General features: G+C 49.8%; 1 protein-coding gene across 3 annotated transcripts; it reads right to left on the bottom strand.

Moving 5' to 3' along the window:
• Positions 1–6,125: 6,125 nt before the first annotated feature.
• Positions 6,126–19,772, bottom strand: LOC136110805 (dynein axonemal heavy chain 9-like). 3 transcript variants are annotated; one of them, XM_071817814.1, is made up of 10 exons: positions 19,620–19,772; positions 18,007–18,137; positions 16,163–16,374; positions 15,736–15,969; positions 13,061–13,228; positions 11,064–11,180; positions 10,189–10,339; positions 9,096–9,209; positions 7,200–7,268; positions 6,126–6,252 (listed from the first exon to the last, which is right to left on the bottom strand). In XM_071817814.1, exons 1-9 carry the CDS (start codon positions 19,742–19,744, stop codon positions 7,237–7,239), a joined length of 1,284 nt encoding a protein of 427 aa, XP_071673915.1. In that variant the 5' UTR covers positions 19,745–19,772; the 3' UTR covers positions 6,126–6,252; positions 7,200–7,236. The 3 variants fall into 3 exon arrangements, with proteins under 3 accessions (XP_071673915.1, XP_071673916.1, XP_071673914.1); XM_071817815.1 differs by lacking the exon at positions 9,096–9,209; XM_071817813.1 differs by lacking the exons at positions 6,126–6,252; positions 7,200–7,268 and having other exon boundaries at positions 7,498–9,209.
• Between the last annotated feature and the right edge of the window lie 455 nt (positions 19,773–20,227).

Here is a 20,227-nt window from a genome sequence, read left to right as displayed (position 1 = left end):
GAGAGGGTGCCATTCCCAGTGGCATGGCAGCTTGGCACACATGAGATCATAGAATCATTCTGGTTGGAAGACACCCTCAAGATCATCGAATCCAACCATAACCTAACTCCACCACTAACCCATGTCCCTAAGAACCCCATCTGTACATTTGTTAACACCTCCAGGGATGTGACTCCACCACTGCTCTGGGCAGCCTATTCCAAAGCTTCACAATCCTCTCTGTGAATTATTTTTTCCTAATATCCAATCTGAACTTTCCTTGGTGCAACTTGAGGCCACTTCCTCTCATCCTATCTCTTACTACTTGGGAGAAGAGACCAACCCCCTCCATGCTCCAACCTCCTTTCAGACAGTTGCAGAGAGCAAGAAGGTCTGGCCTCAGCCTCCTCAAGATAGAGTGGCATTGCCAATTGGGCTTGAGTCAACCCAGAGCTGCTGCTCCCCAACTTTACACATCAACGCTGAGTGATTAAACTGTTAACAGAGCAAGCCAGGGCTCTGGTGCCTTGCAGACTCACCTCCACATTTTGCTGACACAAGAGAAAGGGGAACTTCACAGGACTGAACACTATGGGAATGCCCATTTGAAAGCACCACCCCCTCTTCACCGTCCCATGCCCTTGTATTTGACAATGCCCCCTTGTCACTGGTGTTCTACTGAACCTTTACTCCAGAGGCCTCATCCTGGTGCAAAAGGGCAATGCAAGCCAGCATCTCACTGTCCTGCCTGTGCTTGTGGGTGCACGTACCCAAACTCTCTGTGCTCTTCTCTCAGCAGCCTCAAGACTCACCTGCTCAAAAGAAGACCTGAACACCCAAGGGAAACACAGCAGACCAGCTCTTGGCCCCTTTGCTGCTGTTCCTCCAGGTTTGACCAGCACAGCAGGACAGAGGCATGGGGACATCCTATTTTGGGCCACGGTGCCTTTCCCTCCCCAGGACCTTCATGCTGCTTTGCAGTTGGTCCTGCCCTGTGAGCCACCAGAGCAGCGGTGCCAGCCCTTCCGCCTTGGCCACAGCCCCATGTTCTCTCCGGTCAATTTAGGAAGTGTTCCCATCTTTTGGGTGTAGCTGGAGGTGGTTGAGCCTGTCACAGCTGTCGCAGCAGGACAACGTGGGCATAGTAAAATCCTCGCCGTGGGTTCAGAGGGTACAGAAGTGGGTCAGAAGCCCAAGGCTGAGTGCAGACAGTGAAGTAAGGTGAGCAACAAGGGCTCAGTGTCCCAGAGAGGGTCAGCCCAGTCTCTCCAGAGTCCAAGGCCAGATGGTGACCCTCAGGAGTGGGCTGGACCTAAAATCCATCTGCCTTCCAGCCAAGGTGCTGTCCCTGACACGCTAAAACCTCTGGGCAGGTGAGGCGCAGAGATTTGGGCTTTCTCCTGCTCTGCAAAGAGGACTCTCAGCTCTGGCAAAGCCACTGGAAAAAACCCAGGGTTCAGACAGCAGCTTTTTTCTTGTTACTCAGCTTCTCCCTGGACTGACAGCGTCACCTCCTGCTCCCACAGAGGAACAACAAGCCTAAAGCAGAAAGGTCAGCCACAGCCAGCTGCCTCTCCATTTTAAGGTGAATATTTCGGAGGAGTTTTTCCTCTGAGCAGGATCCCAAAGCCTGATGCACGACTCCCCTCTAGTGGCTTCACAAGAACCAGGACTGGGAGCCAGACTGGGCTGCATCGGCTCCCGCTCCTGCTCCAAACTCGGTGCCTGGTCAGCAGCCCCGCACACTCAGCTGTACCAGCTCACCCATCAAAGTATTCCTTAATCAACAACAGGTAAGTTTTTCAAATGAGTTAAGGGAGTTAATTTTAAGGTGAAGCAGCTCTGGACATTTTCACCAGAGCGGAGAGACACCCAGAGCCTATGAAGAGTCAACAAACCCCTGGAGAAGGTCCCCCCTCACCTTCACCAGCAGATGAATCCTCTGCCCTGACTCTCGGACAAGGCTGTAACGCCGTTCCAGGCGGTCCTGACAGTCCTCCAGGCTCAGCAGCGATTCTCTTTTACAATCTCTTCTCACAAATATGGGCGACGCCCACGATCCCACGATGGTCTGGATCTCCTCAACATTGTTTTTGGCTTTCTGTATCCTCTGCTCGAGGTCATGGACATCATCCATCACCATGGAGATGTGATCCCAGACACCTGGTAAAAAATGAGATGATTGACTACTTTTTTTCAGAGCTGCATGGCCAAGCTCTTGTGCACTCTCCATAAGACTTTTCCCCCACGGTTTCATGTATTTCTCACCCATCATTAACACAAGAGACTTACCACCTCAACCAAAAGAGTCACTCCTAGCTCCCTCCTACCCCAACAATCCATGGTACAGCTGCAGCCTCTGTTTTCTGCCAGGAGCACCAGCACCGTGGGGACGTCTGACACTTCCCCCTTTCCCGTACCCAGATTTAATCTGCTACCAGAGAGAGAACAAGGACAACAGGCTGAGTGTTCCTGCCACTGTCACTAGAGCAGGGACCCACAGCCCCACAAACACAGGCTGTGACAGCCCAAGGTACCAGCGAGGGCTGCATTTAGATTCAGGGAACTTCATCTGCAGGAAAGTCCCTTCATCTTTGTTGTGCAATGGAGAAAGAGTTTTTCAGCATGAGGAATTCTGCTTTGCAAGTTCCCAAGGGAGGACACTTGTTCCTGTTCATACCACAAGCCTGATGACAGAAATATATATTCCAACAGCGAGCAGTTTGCTTTCACCAAGAGGAAACAAATTGTCTTCCTCCATTCTGCTTTGCAGTTAAAACTGATCAAGCAAGAACACTGGTTAAATCATCCCAAAGTCACGGTGCACAAACCTCACCACTAACCACAGTATTTCATCTGGCTGGAAAGGATAACGAGGTGGCCCTGGCCCCCACCGGGAGAAGTCTGTCCCAAGCCAGATGGCTGGGCCAAGGGGTCCCAGTCCCTGCACAACTCAGGGAGAAAGCAGTGCCTTGGGGACACAGGGACATGACCACACAGTGGGTCACTTGGGCTGGCACGGGCAGGGAGCAGACTCTTCAACCCCAGCCTTGCCAGCTCTCACAAACCCCAATCTTGCCGTTTCCTCAGCATCACTGCTTACAGGGCAGCCTCTCTTCCCCAAAAGCCCAGAGGGAAGCTGAAGGGATCAGGATCCTGTCCCCAGCCCAAGCAGATCAAGGTAAGATGGGAAGGAGCAGGCAGGCTGGGGGCTGCCCTTTGTCTCCCCAGTGCTGGCTCTGCTGGAGAGTCCCCTGCCCTGCTGTGAACTGTCACTGGGAACCAGGTGATGGAGGCTGGGGACATGGGAGGAATCTGATGAGACCCAAGTGAGCAGGTTAACCATGAGCAATGTGCCCTGTGGCCAAGAAGGTTGATGGTACCTGGGCTGCGTGAGTAGGAGTGTGGCCAGCAGGTCGAGGGAGGTGAATCCTCCCCCTCTGCTCTGCACTCGTGAGGCCCCATCTGAGTGGTGTGTCCAGTTCTGGGCACCCCAGTTTAAGAAGGACAAGGAATTACTGGGGAGAGCCCAGCGGTGGCTACCAAGATGCTGAGGGGTCTAGAGCATTTTTCTTCTGAGGAAAGGCTGAGAGAGCTGGGGCTGTTGAGCTGGAGAAGAGAAGCTGAGAGGGATCTGATCAATGGATCAATATCTCAGGGTGGGTGTCAGAGGATGGAGCAGACTCTGTTCAGTGGTGCCCAGCACCAGGGTGAGGGGCAACGGGCACAGACTGAAACACAGGAGGCTCCATCTGAACATGAGCAGAAACTTGTTTGCTGGGAGGTGCCAGAGCCTGGCCCAGGCTGCCCAGAGCGGGTGTGGAGTCTCCTTCTCTGAGACATTGAAACCCGCCTGGACCCACCTGTGTGATCTGCTCTGTGACCCTGCGTGAGCAGGGGGGTTGGACTGGGAGATCTCCAGAGGTCTCTTCAGCCCTCACCAGTCTGGGATTCTGTGAAATCCTGTACGGCCTCTTTTGCCCTAACACAGAGCTAGCTCACCCTCCATCTTCCAGTTGAGTGTTTCTTCTGCCTTCTTCAGCTTCAAGTTAATATCCCACAGCTGCTCCTGTATGAGAGGGTATTCGACCTCCAGGACTGTCTTCAGGACCTTGTTGTATCTGTTCACCATCAGCTCCAAGTTGGCCGCCAGCTGCCGGTATGACTCCTTGGAGGAATAGATTTCTGCTGCCGTGGGTGGGATGGCTCCCAGCCGGCTGCCAGACAGGTAGCTCAGCTCCCTCAGCACCGACACCAGCTGCAGAAACAAGGCAGAGAGCTGAATGTGAGACAATCCTCCCCATTCACCTGGTAGACACCCTCCCGTCAATTCTGGGGATCTTAGGGGGTTCCTGCTGTTTTATTCACAAAGCAGTACGCTCTGAGAAGGGCCTGGACACCTCCTAGTCCAGACCATCTCCCTCCCATTGATCTTTGCCTCTGATTTGCTTCCCAATCAAAGACATCTAGCTCTGTTAACTACCCAGCCAGCAAACCCTGTGCAGCCTCTAAAAGCCATGATGATCTCTGGTCTTCTCAGCTATCCTCATCAATACAGTCTTTCAGCAATACTGTGCCTGCAGGAGGAGGCACAACCAAAAGCATCTTTGAGTTGTGATGGAACGGGATTGAGTGGGTTATTAAACTATAAACCCAAGTAGAAGTGAGTCCCTGCAACAAACGGAGCAGCAAGGTCTTCCAACGCAATATATCACTTCTAAGACAAAAAAAAAAAATCTTTGCTCAGTTTAGTGGCTTGTGAGAGGGAAAATGCTCCTGAAACTGCACATTTTGGCTGGGTGACAGAAATTCAGTATATTGTATGGGCAATGGCAGGGGTGAGGAGTATCTACAATACTAAAGTGACTATGTCCACAATGACAAGAAGAGGAAAGAAAGACGGAGCGCAGAAGGGTGAAGGGAGCAGTTTGAGGAGGTGGATGGAAGAGGATGGGATGGGAGGAAGGGAAAAGCAGGGGATTGAGGGAGCAGGAGGCCAAGTGAGATAGAACCAAACTCCCCTCCCTTTTATGCACTGGAATGTCTGAGACATCCCCACCATGGTGTCAAGGATGTCTTACCCTCTTTCCCTCTCCTCCATGGAAGGTGAGCTCTGGAAGATTCTTTAATGTTGAAGGGTTGCAAATACATCCTCCCTTTAGGCAAAATGAGGTGCTCCTATCTGCTCTGAAGGGCATGAAGGGGCTGCTAAGCAGGCACCTGAGGACATGAGGCAGTCCTCAGTACGGAAAGCTGAGAGCAGCGCAGAAGCACTCAGAGACTGGAGCTGAGAACATGCTCAGCACGTCACAGGCTCCAAACCCTGGCACCAGGGTGAAGGGTGGAAAACATCCCCTGGGGCCATTTGCTTCCCACCTTAGCAAGGAGATTCCAAGGAGCTGGACAAATCCTTTGTCTGAGAGCCAAGCTGGAATGAGCTCTGGAACCTCAACACTTTTCTCTAACAGCAGCAAGTCCCAGGGAAAGGGGGAAGTGTGTGATGTTTTCCCAGGCCCCTGAGATTCAGCACCTCCGCAGCAAATGGCATTTCACATTTGAGAGGCCCCAGCTCTCATCAGGCCCCAGCACCTTTGAATCCACCTCTGCACTCTGCTGGCTTGGACCCTGCCTCTGCTTTGGGCAGGGGGATGGTCAGGCCTCCCTGTGCTGGAGAGGGCAGCCCTAGGGAACAGAGACCTACTGGAAGCCTCCTGCACCACAATTAAGGAAATCCAACAGCCACAACACTGAAGTAACAAAACAAACCTTTCCTGGGATTTTTATACCCTTTCAGGAAGCTCAGATTTCAGGTAAACATAACACGAACCCACGTCTGTGGGATGATGCTCCTACGCTCCCCACACCAGCGTCAAACCAACCTGCTCTGGAGATGTTGACACCAGTTAACATCTGGCTACTCACAGACTTTCTGGCTTTAATTACAATCTGCGCTGCTTAACCTGTAATCCTGATATTTTACCAGGAGACAGAGCCCACAAAGGGGATGGTTAATTCATGTCACCCATCACAGATGCTCCAGGGACCTCAGCAGAACAGATCTAGTAGCGATCCCACCAGACTTGCCATGCACGGTGGGGCACAGCTTGGAGACGTGCCCTCCAGCAGACAGGAAAGCTAGTTCTTACCTGGGGATCAAAATTAACCGTGATCAGTTTGGTTTCTGGATCTCGCCGGATAAGCGGTTGAGTAAGGTTGTACTGTGATTTTTCAGAGACTGTCTGGGACCAGTCTGCATAGAGCTTCTCCTGATACCTGCCGAAAAACAAACAAACAAATTAAAACATCCACCACGTAGCTGCCAAGCCCGCACACCAAGACATAGAACCAAATAAAAGCCAAGTCCACTTCTGAGGGCTGAAGAACATCAAGGAATATTTAAAACCCACCCACACCACCTCCATAAAGATCTTGGCTTCAAAGACAAACACCTGAAAACCAGTGACAGCATCAAGTCAGGAAAACAAAGATCCCCCAAGTACCATTCTTAGCAGAGGATTCAAATTTGGGGACAAACATTCAAAAGCTCAGAGCAATCAGTTCAGTTTTAGCATCAAACATTAAGATATTAAGTGAGGTGCAACGAATCCCACTCCCACTTGTGGAATACACACATTACAGCCACGGTAAGTACACTGTGAATGGGCACAAGTGGATTGAGACTTCTGGTCAGCTCAGGTTTTCTACCACAGCATCTCCTACATCCAAAAGAATCTCGTTCCAACATTTCTGCTGGGCTGCACAGCCCCTGTCCCTCCCATGCAAACTTCTCATTTCAAGATATCACAGAAAGACTGTGGTGTGTAGCAAAGGATTCCTCCTCCTCTCTCATCACAAAATTCCTTCTGGCTTAGAAAGAGACATTCTCAGGCCCTGGGCTTGCAAATGTGCTGAAAGGTGGTTTAGAGAAGGAGAAGGAAATGGCCTCAAGTTGCACCAGGGGAGGTTCAGACTGGATATTAGGAAACATTTCTTCCCCAAAGGGCTGTCGGGCATTGGAACAGGCTGCGAGGGCAGTGGTGGAGTCATCATCCCTGGAGGGGTGGACAGACGTGGAGACGAGGTTCTCAGGGACACGGGGCAGTGCCAGGGCTGTGTTAATGGATGGACATGAGGGTCTCTTCCAACCAAAACAATTCTATGATTCTATAAGGTTTGGCTTTTTTTCATATAGTTACAGTCGTGCCTGAGCCACCACTTACCTGTCGAGCAGCTGGATCATTTCTTCATACTTCTCTATCACCCTTCTTCCTTCAGCAGAGTCCAAGCAGCTGGTGGCACAACAGACAAGCTCAGCGTTACATTTAGCCCTGTGAGGCTGCAGTCTCTATTTACCCCTTCCCAAAACCACCCACCACCTTGCAGGCAGAGCCTGGCTGGGGATCTTACATTCCAACCCCACCATATCGCCCAAAACCATTTCACTGCACAAAAGCTCTCCAAGCCCCAGTGCGCCCTTTTGCGGGTGTTTGCATGGCAACTGGCAAATGAGAACCACGTCCTGGGGGAAGAACAAGGGCCCAGAGCTGCTGGAGGAACACTGGTCTCCGTAACATACTCAATGCTCCGGTGTTTGCGCAGAGCAGGGCAACCTCTGCTCACCAGCCACCGCTTTCTGAGGTCAAAGAGGCACAGAAAGAAGCAGAGTGTGGCTCCCGGCAGATGAAGCTCTTGGCGGTGCCCAATTCGTGCCCCTCAAACCGAAGAGCAAAGGTGTCCCAGAGTGCGGGAGGCAGAGCCCTGGCCACGCTGCCAGGGCTGTACAGCCCAGGGAACAGCAGGCCAGAGGAATTCTTATCATGCTGTCTTTTCCCCACTGTTTCATCTACAATATCCAAGTTTTCCTCAAGATGGTTGTTGATTTTGGAGGACATATTGACAAAACTTGAATTAACTTAACCAAAAGCTGGAAAAAAGGAGCGCCTGAGCAGTCACCGCTGGGCAAGTGCTGAGAAACCTGCTGCAAGTAAACAAGTCCTCTGAGCAAATCCAAGTAAATCCCAGCAAAACCACTTTTGTTCCTCCTTTTTAATCCTTTTTCCCTTTCAACAGCATCATGTCACCACCGCTGCAGAGCATGTTATTAACTACTCTAAACAGAGGACAGAAAATCAGTGTGAAATGCAGATCTGGGTCCTTCATGGTGGACAAAAATTTGCCATTTAGGTTCAAATCAGACATGATAACTTGGGCTCTGTGCTGGGAACAGCCCAAGAGTTTGTTTCATTGCACCAATGTCTTTGCTGCTGCAGAATAACTGTGCACTTAAAGACACTTAATGGCAAGATACAGTGAGAGAAGGTTACAAACATGGTACAGTGACGGTCAAGTTATTTTGGTCAAGTACATTAAAAAAGTGGATCCATTTACACAGAATCCTGACCAGCACACGTGAAGCCATTCCTGTGAGCTACCAGGTGCAGTCCCTGGAACACCCTCAGTTGTCATAAGTCCAACACCGCCTTGCTTACAGAGCTCTTAAATGTTGTCTCATGTGGTGCCAGCTGTGAGTATGAGGCCATACTTCCCTGACACCATCCGTTATAACAAGCATTTGGGTGATAAATATACCAGCATTGGTTTCTTTCCTTGATCTTGGGAGATGGCTCCTTTGTTTAACGCTGAGAAAGTTTTCTTCTGCCCAACAAAATGCTCGTCTGCTCCCCAACATGCAAACCCAGCTCCATCGACCCATCTCAGCTGAGTCCAGCCCAGCACTTCTCTGCTATTCACAGTTTGGATGATGCCAGAACCAGGACTTGCAGCTGAGGAGGTCCTGGAGAACATGCTGAGTGGGATTGCAGCAGGAAAGGTTCTGATACCTCTTTCAATTGCAACCCGGGAACTATGTCTGAAAGCTGAATAGCCCACTGTGCCTCTTAATCGCTTCAAAACAAATCCAGTGAATGAGTTTCTTAAAAAAAATAATGATCACAAGGAAGCTGAAAAGCACCAGTGCAACCACTTCACACCTCTTTGACTAAGAATTATTTCAGCTATAACCATGGGATAATGTTCACCACAGAAAGAAAATCAGATTGATTACAGAGAAGATAGCAAGGTGGTCATAAAGCAACTTAGCTGGAACAGACACGCACAGATGTGGGATGTGCCTGAAGTGATCAAACGGCACCTGGATTCGCGCTCGCAGCTCCTGCGCCCAGCGCAGCGCTCCAGCCACCGGCGGCATGTTCTTGTGCACAGGGGGGATCCTGGGGAGGGCACATTGGAACAGCATTGGACTGAACACTGCACTTGTAACCCCAAAGATGCAACAACAGAACCTCATTTGCAGAAAACTGCTCTGATTTCCCAGCTTCCTTCCTTAAATCCAACATCTGCCACACTGATGTAGGTCTGTGACCAAGGCGAGTGCCTCTGGATCTGGAATAAGGAGCTGAGATCGAACGAGAAGCCCAGACTATGTCCAAACCTGAGCTGATGTGAGGTGTCCCTTGCCTGGGACACATTCCCCGCCCCTCACAAACACTGACATAGGGATTTCTGACCAGGAGTTACTTCTGTCCGCCTTATCTAACGGCCACAGAACAATAACCACAAATTCACAGCAAATGATTCTCTCCATGATTCTCTCCAGTCCAGGACTTGTCTCGTTCCAGTATGATCTTTCTGAGGCAAGTAAATAGGTTATTGTTCAAAATGACACACTTGAATCCTCATAATCTGATAGAAATCCACCCATTCCCCCCTGTGCCAACAGTCACGGGGAATAATAAACTTGGAAAAGGCTGATTAAACCCTTGGTTACAAAGTCCCACTCGCATACTTTGCATTTTAAGCATTGTAAGGGGAACAAAATAAATTCATTCTGAGGAGCACATGAGTGGGTTTGCAGGTCCCATGGGGTGTTGGAGGCAGCACACAAATGTGGAGAGAAACCTCCTGTCACAGCCTCGCTGGGAGAAAAGCCCAGCATGTGTCTCCATTCCCAGTCACATATCATGCATACACATTTGAAAAAGGGTAGTTTTACTCCTAACCAATTATTTGCTTTAATACTAAGAACAGAGCTTTCCCAGGCATTTCCATTGCCACTAGGAGCTACAGAGGCTGAAAACATCTGCAATTTGTAAAGTTTTGGGTTCCTTAGAAAAATAAATCATTTCCCCCCCAAATTAATCTCAATCAAACTCCCTGTAAAACCCATTTTACTCAGCACGTTCTACCTACCGAGCTTCAGCTCTGCCTGGATGTGCCGGGAGTAGATCAGCCTGGCGTGGTCCAGGGCCCTGCTGAACATGCTGATGAGGACGGAGTATTTGCCAGCAGCATCTGCAGCGACTGCCGGTCGCTCCAAAAGGCTCCCGAACATGTCCAGCAGCTGTTGGGGTGAACACGCAGGAAAAGAAGAGGGGAAAAATTTACAACCCCGACTCCTGCAGAGAGATCAGCTGGGACCTTCCTCCCCAGCCCAGATGCTTCAATACTGTCCGCACCGATGGGCACTTTGGAAAAAGGAAATTTGCTCCCTTTGTTACGGGGCCTCTCAGACTTTCTCTGGGGTTGGACCACATTCCAACTGTTGTTCTTCAAATGCTTCAAGATTTTCTATTTTTTTCAAAAAACTCACAAAGATAAACACTGTCACTTGCTAAAGTCTTTTCTACAAATGCTTATATTGATTTTTTTAAAAAAATACCATTTATTATTTCTGCAAGATAGATTAATTGATAAATAAACCAGCTTTGTTTCTAGAAAACCTGTTTCCAAAACTGAAACAGATCCATGTATTAATAATATTAACAAATTGATACTAACAATATCAATTCTCACCAGGAAATCCTAGAAAAAGCATGATTTCCCCCAACTTGCAGAGAGAGACACAAATATATCTCCTGGCATCCAAAAGCTTTGTGAGGGACCCACCAGCCTGAGCATCCCAAACCAAGAGCAGCCCAAAAGCTACAAGTCCCACTGTCCCACCAGCAAACACCAGCCCCATGTGCCTGTGGCTCCAGCACTGCCTGGTCTCCTCAGCGTGATTCTCACCGAGCCGGGTGCCCTGATTTCCCTTTTAGGGAAGAGCAAGGGAGCGATAAACAAACCTTGAAGGCGTGGTCCAAGTTGGAGGCGTCATCAAAAGCCTGGATGAAAATGGTGCCCAGCCGACGGTCCATGTCTTCTACTTTCTGCTGGAAACCAAAGGCATCCTGCTCAAAGTCCTGCACAAAGGCAAAACACAAGCTGTGAGGCTGCAAGATGGCACTAGGAAGGTACCTGTAACTCCTCGATCCAGAGATGCCCTCTCTTATTCACCGTGAACTAAGCCACTCCTCTGGCCAATCTTCAGCCATCGCAACGTGGCAAAGTCCTCACGAAGCTTGAGAACATTTCTGTGCTGTCCCATGGCTGAGATGTTGGCCCTTTCTCTGGGAGGGACCCTTTGGTCCTGAGGGCTTTCCACAGCCCACATGGCACTATCTTCAGCCTACAGGCAAGATGGACTATTTCCACACCCTCTCCCCCACCACTTGGCCTGAAGACCACACCATCATCCAGAAAACCCACGGATGCACCTGCTGAGTCCCAAATCCAACCTACTTTCAAGTCAAAACAAGCCTGTGGTTCCATGGTGAGCTGGTTGTGAGTGAGGCAGTTTCAAAACACTCGCACAGGTTGCCCAGAGAGGCTGTGGAGTCTCCACACTTGGACATAGGTAATCTTGGAGATATTTCACCTGACCAGTCACAGTCCTGCTCTAGCTGAGCCTGCTTTGAGCAGGGAAGGTGGACTGGGTGATCTCCAGAGGTCCTTTTCAAACTCAACAGTACTGGGTTTCTGTAATTTCCATCATCTTCTTGCACTGCTTTTCTTGCTTCAATTGTAATAAATCCTTTGAACTTCAAGAGTAACATCTATATTTGTTTTCCTACACGTAAAAGAGTCCAAATCAAAGACTGAACTTGACAGTCCGTGACAGTCCTTCTGTTCTAGCTTGGACAAAACCACTAAAAATGAGGTCATGTGTCTCTTTTCCAAAGGACAAAGTGCAAGGAAATAGCTTTTACTATTGCTACTGCTGAGCTCCAGCAGATCCAGATGCCATGTTTTAGCTAAAAAAAACGGCTCCAGCAGTGGCAGAGGGTGCAAAACTAGAGCACTGAAAGAACAAACATGACTCAGAGTCACACAAATGGCCATGGGGTCACCAAACCCAAGCCACCTCCTGCAGAGCCACTGTCACCTCTCCTCTGTGCCTGCCCTGCTGAAGGAGGGGTGCTATGGAGCAAGCAGCTTTCCAGCAAGAAACACTGGGGACGTGCCACCCCCTGCAGAGATGTACTGGGAGCTGCAGGAAGCAAAGCACGAGCCACCCATCCCCACACCAGGCAGGTCCCAGAGGGCTGGGAATATTCCTTTAATTAAAGCACTACTGATAATAAAATAGAGCATCCTTGAATTCTGAGAGCCCCAGATGCCATGTGTTCATCTAGGCAGGAGCGAACACATCCCAGAGATGATCTGAGTTGGCCCTCATCAGGCAAACTACCTTGTTTTTCCAAAACTAAGACAGCGTCTTATATTAATTTTTGCTGCAAAAGATGCTTACTTTTTTACATGTATAGCTGCCTGGACCCTATTTAAATTGACTTTTTTATGAACTGTAACTAGGGCTAATTTTTTGAATAGGGTTCATATTTCAAGCATCCTGAAAAATCATGCTATAGCTTGTTTTTGGGGTAGGTCTTATTTTTGGGGAAACATGGTAAATACCAAGAGCAGGAAAGCAAAGAGATGTGGGTGTTGGTATAGCTCTTATACCTCAGCAAGCACCATGTACAGCAAAAGCTTGTGCATAACTCATGGAAATCCCAGTTTCCCAGCTGCACTGATCTAAGGTGCTGATCTAGCAAGATATGTTAGATATAGACGTGCAAGAAGTCCCAAATCTCTGCCGGAAAGGCCAGCGGCTCCCTGTTCCCTCCAGTACCAGATCAGATCATAACGAAAGGAGGAAAGAGCTGGGAAGAAGATAGCAGGAAACTGCTGCTTTGGAAACATGCACATGTTCCTGATGTTCCCGCAAACTGGTCCCACCTACCGTGTTGGTCAGGTCAAGACAGTCATAGGTTCGCTCTGAAAACACCTTGTATGCCTCCTGGAATTCCTCATACATGTCCAGGACCTGCTGGCCCAGGGTCTTCCCTTTAATCCCACTGAATTCAATTTTCTCCAGCTTCATCAAGTCCAAGGAAGTTGCCAGGAGATCCTTCAAAGTCAACGGAGGGAGACACAGGTCACGATGTTGACAAAAGAAGATGACAACAGTTGTCACGACAGAGTTGCACTTGCTGAGGGACCTTCCCAAGCACAGCGCTGGTGCTCAGGCTGGGTGGCAGGGATGGGAAGGGGGGAGCCTGATCTGCCTGTCCTGAGCATCAGTGGCTGCTCATAACACGTCCCTGCCAGTGAGACCTGCTGCAGCCACTAGAAATACCATGACAACTGTAAAATCGCTTTTAAGTGTATTTAAAGGACAGATCCAAAGCAGGATATGAGACTCTTATATGTCATCCAGCATAGCTAAGAATCCCAATTTTATAGGTATTAACCAAGGACAGATTTCTAATATTTACAGGTACCCAAACTGTCCAAAGCTCCTGCGCAGTCAAACCTCCACGTGTCCAAGTGGGTGTTGCAGCACCTGCCCCGCTGGCCCTCTCTGCTGAGGTGGCACACGGGTCCTTCCCTTCCCTTCCCATCCTCTGCAGCCTGGCAGTGTCACCTCTTGGGAAAATGTCCCGCTCCCCCAGTGGTGGTGGCAGCACTGGGCAGCTCTGCTGCCATCCCACCTCATCTGTCTCCCTAGGTAGGGCCAAGTAAGGGCTGGTTGAACATCCATTGTCTCAGAGGACCAGGAGAAATGTGCACAGGAATGTACTGGTGGCCACTCTCTGCTTGCACTTGTCCTGGGGCCACCCGAGCAGGGCAGCAGGTTTTACCACAGACATGTAATATGAAACAGTGCAACGAACCAAAGGAAAGGGATCCTTCCCTCTTCACGTGCTCATGGGCTACCCATGCACCAGTGTAACTGCAGCTTTTATGAAAATTCGAAAACAAATGCACATATGCATTCATATTCACTTCGACACACCAGCACATCCGCTTGAACAAATACCTAGTAAGGCAAAAAAATAATGTGGAAATACCAGTTGTCCCTTGCTTTGTCTTGCAAGGTTGCTTGAAATGAAGTGATGAGGGGAAATTGAGACGGAGAGAGATGCAGCAGTTTTCCTCATTAACAGGCTGGTGTGCACTATGCTTTTAATTCTTGTTTTACAGCTCACTCCGCAGGCTCTCCCTCTGACTCCAGATACTGCAGCTTCTACTGTCCCTGGAGTGTGGGACAGCCACGGAAGGAGGAAACAGACACTGGTCAAAACGCACAGTGCCCCAGCTCAAAACCTCCCCACTGGCTTTTGTCTGCAGCCCATATCCACAGTGTGCCCATGGCATCCATGGAATCCCAGCAGTCAGTGCCCCAGAGCCTTTACAGGGTCCCAGTAAACCTGTCACCAACACTGTCCTCATGATAACCTGCAGTTATTCCTGTGTCTATTTATATTCCTCTCTACACTGACCAGCATAATTTGGTTTATTTCACATCAAACCCTACTGGAAACCATCATTACGAATACTTTTAAAATAGGCACCAGCCATGACAGTTTTCAACATAGTTAATTAAGGAACACATAAAAGTATATGGCACATTTAAAGCAGTAAAACTGCAAACACCAGCAACCTGTACACTGGCCATCCAACCCTACACACTGAGAACGCAGCAACAATCAACAAAGAAATTCATTTGGGATGTGTGTGGAGAGCAGATGAATGTGTGTGGTTAGCCACGTGAGAGATAACAGGTACATGCAAGGTCTGTACAAGAGGTACATACAGTATCTGTATAAGAGGTATATACAGTGTCTGTATAACAGGTACATATGGTGTCTGTATGTCTGTGGTCTCCAGACACAGCCATGTGGTGAGGAGAGCATAGGGAGCTCCCACATTCACACTCAGACCTGCTCTCTGCAGAACATCTCCTGTGGCTCAAGGAGCCCTTGGCCACACTGGGAGCTCAGGGATGACACCCCAATGTCCCTGCCTCAGGTGACAGATCTGGCAAACAGGGACACCCCTGAGCCACAGCACCCCAGTTTGATGGACTATGAGGATGCAAAGGGACAACCTGGTGAGGAACGTGTCCCTGCTCCTCCCCAGGCCCACGTGGCACAGCCAAGGGGATCCTGCCATCTGGCCTCTCCAAGACAGGCAGGACCCAGCTCTAGGGTGTCATAGAATCATAGAACCATTTCAGTTGGAAGAGACCCTTAAGATCATTGAGTCCAACCATAACCTAAATCTGTCTCTGATGGCACCAGGAGACCTGGGAGATTACATTGCTTTATTTACAGCTGTGCAAACCACACCTCCAGTAATCCTCCTTTTCTTGCCCCAACAGGAGCAAGGAGTCCAACGGGACTCCTGAGAGCAAAAAACACACCTATCAACCTGACCAGCTTACATATGCACTGAGCAGGACATAGTAAAACACAGTCTTAGACTCGCTGTAACAGGAGACCTAACAGCAAAAGAGTGGCCCCATTCCCTGGTATCAGGTGAAGCTATAGAAAGGAAAGATGCCAGCAAGTGATCTCCTGGCTACAGAGTTCTCCTGACGGTCTGCAATGTTTTTCAAGACCAGAGTCTCACCTCCACCATCTCCAGTCTCTTCAGGAAGGTGTCCAGCCTCGCAAACACCATCGTGGAGCTGAAGTCCCACTCCCTCACTTCTTGGCCTGGTTCATAATACATGTGCAGTTTTTCCCTTCTCTCCTCAAATGCCTCTTTGAACATGTTCAGGATACCGAGCACCATTCGCACCTTGCCCAGGCTCTCCTCCATGTCCCCTTTCAGAAGGTCTTCTGGAGACAGGTACACCAGGGCCTGGAAGAGCAAAATCACACCTGAGAGGTCACTTCTGCCATCATGGAAAACAAGGACTTCTTGTGTTGAACACATTTGAACCTGTTTATTAAGTTAAATGTTGCCTAAAGAATCACTTTTCCAGGGAAGGACAATAGGAAGAAGGGGAGAGGGGACACAGGGGACTGCAAACACAGGCATCACAGCCACAGACCTGCTCAATGAGAAGGTTGCAGATCTCCTGGAGCAGCACCACTATCCGCACGGGCATGTTGTAGTGCTTGGAGGTGACCCAGATCAAACACACCACGTGGAGCAGGGGGAGCAGGAAAGGCTTCACCTCGCTGAACTCAACCCTCTCTACGTCTTCCAAGCGGCGCTTGAGGGGTGTCAGGCGCAGGTGAACGTCCTGAGCTTCAGTCAAAGCTGTGTTGCGAGACGTGAGAAGCGGTAAGAACCACCCAGCTGCGGTGTGCTGGGTTCCCAGCTGGGTGCTGGCCTCACCACATGGAAAAGTGCCTGGGAAAAGAAACTGTCCTGACAAGCACTGAGCACCCTCAGCCACCTGTGTGCTGCAGGTCACTCACTCGTGAACATCACTCACCTGCGGCAGTAACCAGAACAGAAATAAGCTGATGTGATGGCAGGGGACAGGGAGCTGGGACAGGGCTTCGTGGAGAGCCTGAGTCCACAACTGCTAAAAAGTCACACGGAATTTGCCCAACAGCACCAAAAATACAGTGCTGCCATGGCTGTGAGCCATGGCCTTGCTGTACAGCACGACAGGCTGTACAGCCTTGGCCTGAGCCCTTTTTAGCTCAGTTTTGGCTCAAGCAACTCCTTGTCCAGTGGGCAGATGACGACGGCCCCACTAGTCCTGACTGTAATAGAAAACCTGTCAACAGTAAAGCAACTGATGTCTGACTCGTCGAAAGCTTTAGCTTAGCTCTGTACAGCTGTGTGGTTTTACCCTGAAGAATTACCCCAGAGCGCAAGCATTAATAAAACCAGATCGTTGTGCAATTAAACCTGTGGACCAACAAGAAGTGACAGAAGTGCTTGAATGCATGCAAAAATAACCCCTAAGGCCCAAGACCAAGGAAGAAGAGACTCCCACTATCAGCATCACCCTCCCAGCAAATCCACCAACAGCAGCCACACCAGTACAATGCCAGGGAAAGGGGCAGAGACTTAAAAGCAGGTGCACACAAATCTGAACTGCGCTGTAATGGAAATTAACAATTATAGTCCAAATTATCCAATTAGGGTTAGTATCGCTGTAGCCGGATTAAAACCAAATATTTGTTGTATTTTGATTAAACCCTTAAAGTATTAATTAGTTTAACAATGAACCCTTGGCTCCTTATATAAGGGGTGTTTCTCCAGCCCATTTAAACTGCACAATGCAGAGTGTGACACAGATCCTTAAGAGATTCAATGTTTGCACGTGAAGTGGTGAAGAACAGTGTTTTCTGCCAGCACGTGCACAGCTAACACAGTCTAGATGGTTTCATTGTGCCAGAGAGCAGCTGGGTTGGACATGGATGTCCAGCTGTGTTGGTCTGCAGGGACAGACCAGCAGGACTACACTGTTTTTCACTACAGACAGGGATGTGCAATATTTCCTTGGGCTGCGCTCAACTCCCCTAAGCAAAGCAAAGCAAGGAAATTCGGGCTGCAGTGGCCAAAGCCTGAGAAGCAGCGCTCTAACAAAGCAGTCTTAGGTACAAGATCTGTCCTCTTAGTCTGAACTCCCGTTCCTGCATAATAACACCAGAGGAGCTGGTGGAAGTTGAGGTGAGTCCTGTTAGAGTAATGCAAACACTTTATTACAGCAGAATAAATTCCCAAACCCATTCACCCTGAACTTTGGCAAGAGTCTGGCTCAACAGACCAGCGATGGAGCTTGTCCCAGCCTGGAAACAAAAGCCTAGACTCAAGCACAAGCAGCCCAGTCTCAATTCACAAACTAGAAAGATTTGGCTTGAAATCAGTCACACCAGGCCATGAAGAAAGGCCAGAAGCCAGCACTGTGGTAAAGTTGCCCCAGCATCTCACCTGCCTCAACATCCATTAGCATGGTTTTGAAGGCTGGGATGTAGCTGCTCTCAACTCTCTCCAGCAGCTCCATCATGTTCCTGACCTTCCTCGTTGTCAGCTGGTTGTAAATGCATTCCAGGTCATCACACCTACAGCAACCGAGACACAGAATCACAGAATCAGTTGGTTGGAAGAGACCCTCAAGATCATCGAGTCCAACCATAACCTAACCCCTGGCACTGCCCCGTGTCCCTGAGAATGTCATCTCTGTGACTGTTCAACCCCTCCAGGAATGGTGACTCCACCACTGCCCTGGGCAGCCTGTTCCAATGCTTCACAACCCCTTCTGGGAAGAAATGTTTCCTAATATCCAACCTCAGCCTCCCCTGGCGCAACTTGAGGCCGTTTCCTCTCATCCTGGCGCTTGTTCCTGGGGAGCAGAGCCCGACCCCCCCTGGCTCCAAGCTCCTTTCAGGCAGTGCAGAGATCAGAAGGTCTCCCCTCAGCTCCTGTTCTCCAGCTGAACCCCCCAGGTCCCTCAGCCACTCCCATCACACTTGTGCTCCAGCCCCTCACCAGCTCTATTCCCTTCTCTCAACTCACTCCACTACCTCAAGGTCTTTCTTGGCCTGAGGGGCCCAAAACTGATTTGAGGTTTGGCTTCCCCAGCGCTGAGTACAGTGGGACAGTCATTGCCCTGGGCCTGCTGGCCACACTGTTCTTGATGCACACCAGGATGCTGGTGGCCATGTTACCCACCTACACTGGGCCATCAGCTGTCCCCCAACATCATCTGTTTCCCCTGGGCCTGATTCAGGGCTTCCTCCAGCTACACATGGACTGTGGAAATGGGAGAAAGCTGCATGAGGCACAGACAAACCCTACAGGACAGAAAGTGCTGAGTTCAGCATGACAGCAGCTCTGCTACTGACAGAACATCGCTGAAAAAAAGCCATCGTGTTTCTGCAGGCATTAGCAACAGCTCTCCAGCCAGCAGGGCTTTGCCCCGAGTCAGCCTGAACCAGTACAGCACAAAGGTTTTCAAAGGGCAGGAGGAAATACCACTCCCAGGCTCCTGAGCATCTAAAGCCCCTCTGGCCCTGACAGATGAACAGCAGCCAGCTGAGATGCACCATTTCCAGACAGCCCCCAGCAGGTGTCCATCAGCAATTACTCCTGTGGATGGCTCCTAGTGAACAGTGACGAAAGAGTGCCCAGAGCGGGTGTGGAGTCTCCTTCTCTGAGACATTCGAACCCGCCTGGACCCACCTGTGTGATCTGCTCTGTGACCCTGCGTGAGCAGGGCTTGGACTGGGGGATCTGCAGAGGGCCCTTCAGCCCAACCAGCCTGGGATCCTGTAAAGGGCATTTCTGAAAAAAGTCCCTTGAGGTGTAGCCCCTGTGGTGGGGCTAAGTTAAAACACAGCCAGCTGCCCAGTGACCTCCCAGGCACTTTGCAGATCATGATGATTTTCTGTGCGGGAGCAATTTTCCTTAGTTGAAGCCTACATGAACCCCAAGTGGCCTGTTCTTCTCAACTCATGGAATTAGCAGCTCCACCACCAGCACTCTCCCTCTACACAAAACCAGCACCACAGGGCACCGTGCACTGGCCAGGCTGCTCTGGGTACCTGTTCTTCCAGAACTCCAGCTCCACCTTCGGGTTCGGATTGCTGCCTTGCAGGAGAGGCTCTGAAGACTCTTTCTTCAGTGCCTCCTGGATCTGGTGGCTCCAGTCTATGATGGCCGACTCCATGGCATACACCAGAGATTTATCTATCCGTTCCATGCTGTAGTAAACAGAGTACGTGATTAACTTTGTTGATGTGCATTGCTCAGTTGGATCTACTTCCAATGGCCGTGTGGGCAGCTGGATTTTACAGGGTTTCACATTTCAAAACCACAAAACAATCAAACCCCATAAGATTTTGTCACTGGTTTAATATAGGAATTACACTCTGGAGAAAATGGCTGAATGTCTGCAGCAGTGTGGGCAACAACACTGTTCATAAAGTGAATGGTGGAAATGAAGAGCCAGTCGCCACCTCTCTGCACAGCCAGTCATTGTCACATCAGATCCATTCAGGTTCAGGATCTGACCTGGAGACTCACACATCCAGCAAGATTCTCTCTCCCCATACCATTCTCCCTCAAAATATTCTACATCCCTGCAGTCATTAACTCACTTAATTCAGCAAGAAACACCACCAAGTGGGCTGGGAAGCTGAGGACAGGTCAC

This window comes from Patagioenas fasciata, chromosome 21, assembly GCF_037038585.1.
Source record: "Patagioenas fasciata isolate bPatFas1 chromosome 21, bPatFas1.hap1, whole genome shotgun sequence".
Lineage (NCBI taxonomy): Eukaryota > Metazoa > Chordata > Aves > Columbiformes > Columbidae > Patagioenas > Patagioenas fasciata.
Note: the sequence above shows the minus strand (reverse complement) of the source record. Positions and strands in the feature narration are given on the sequence as shown.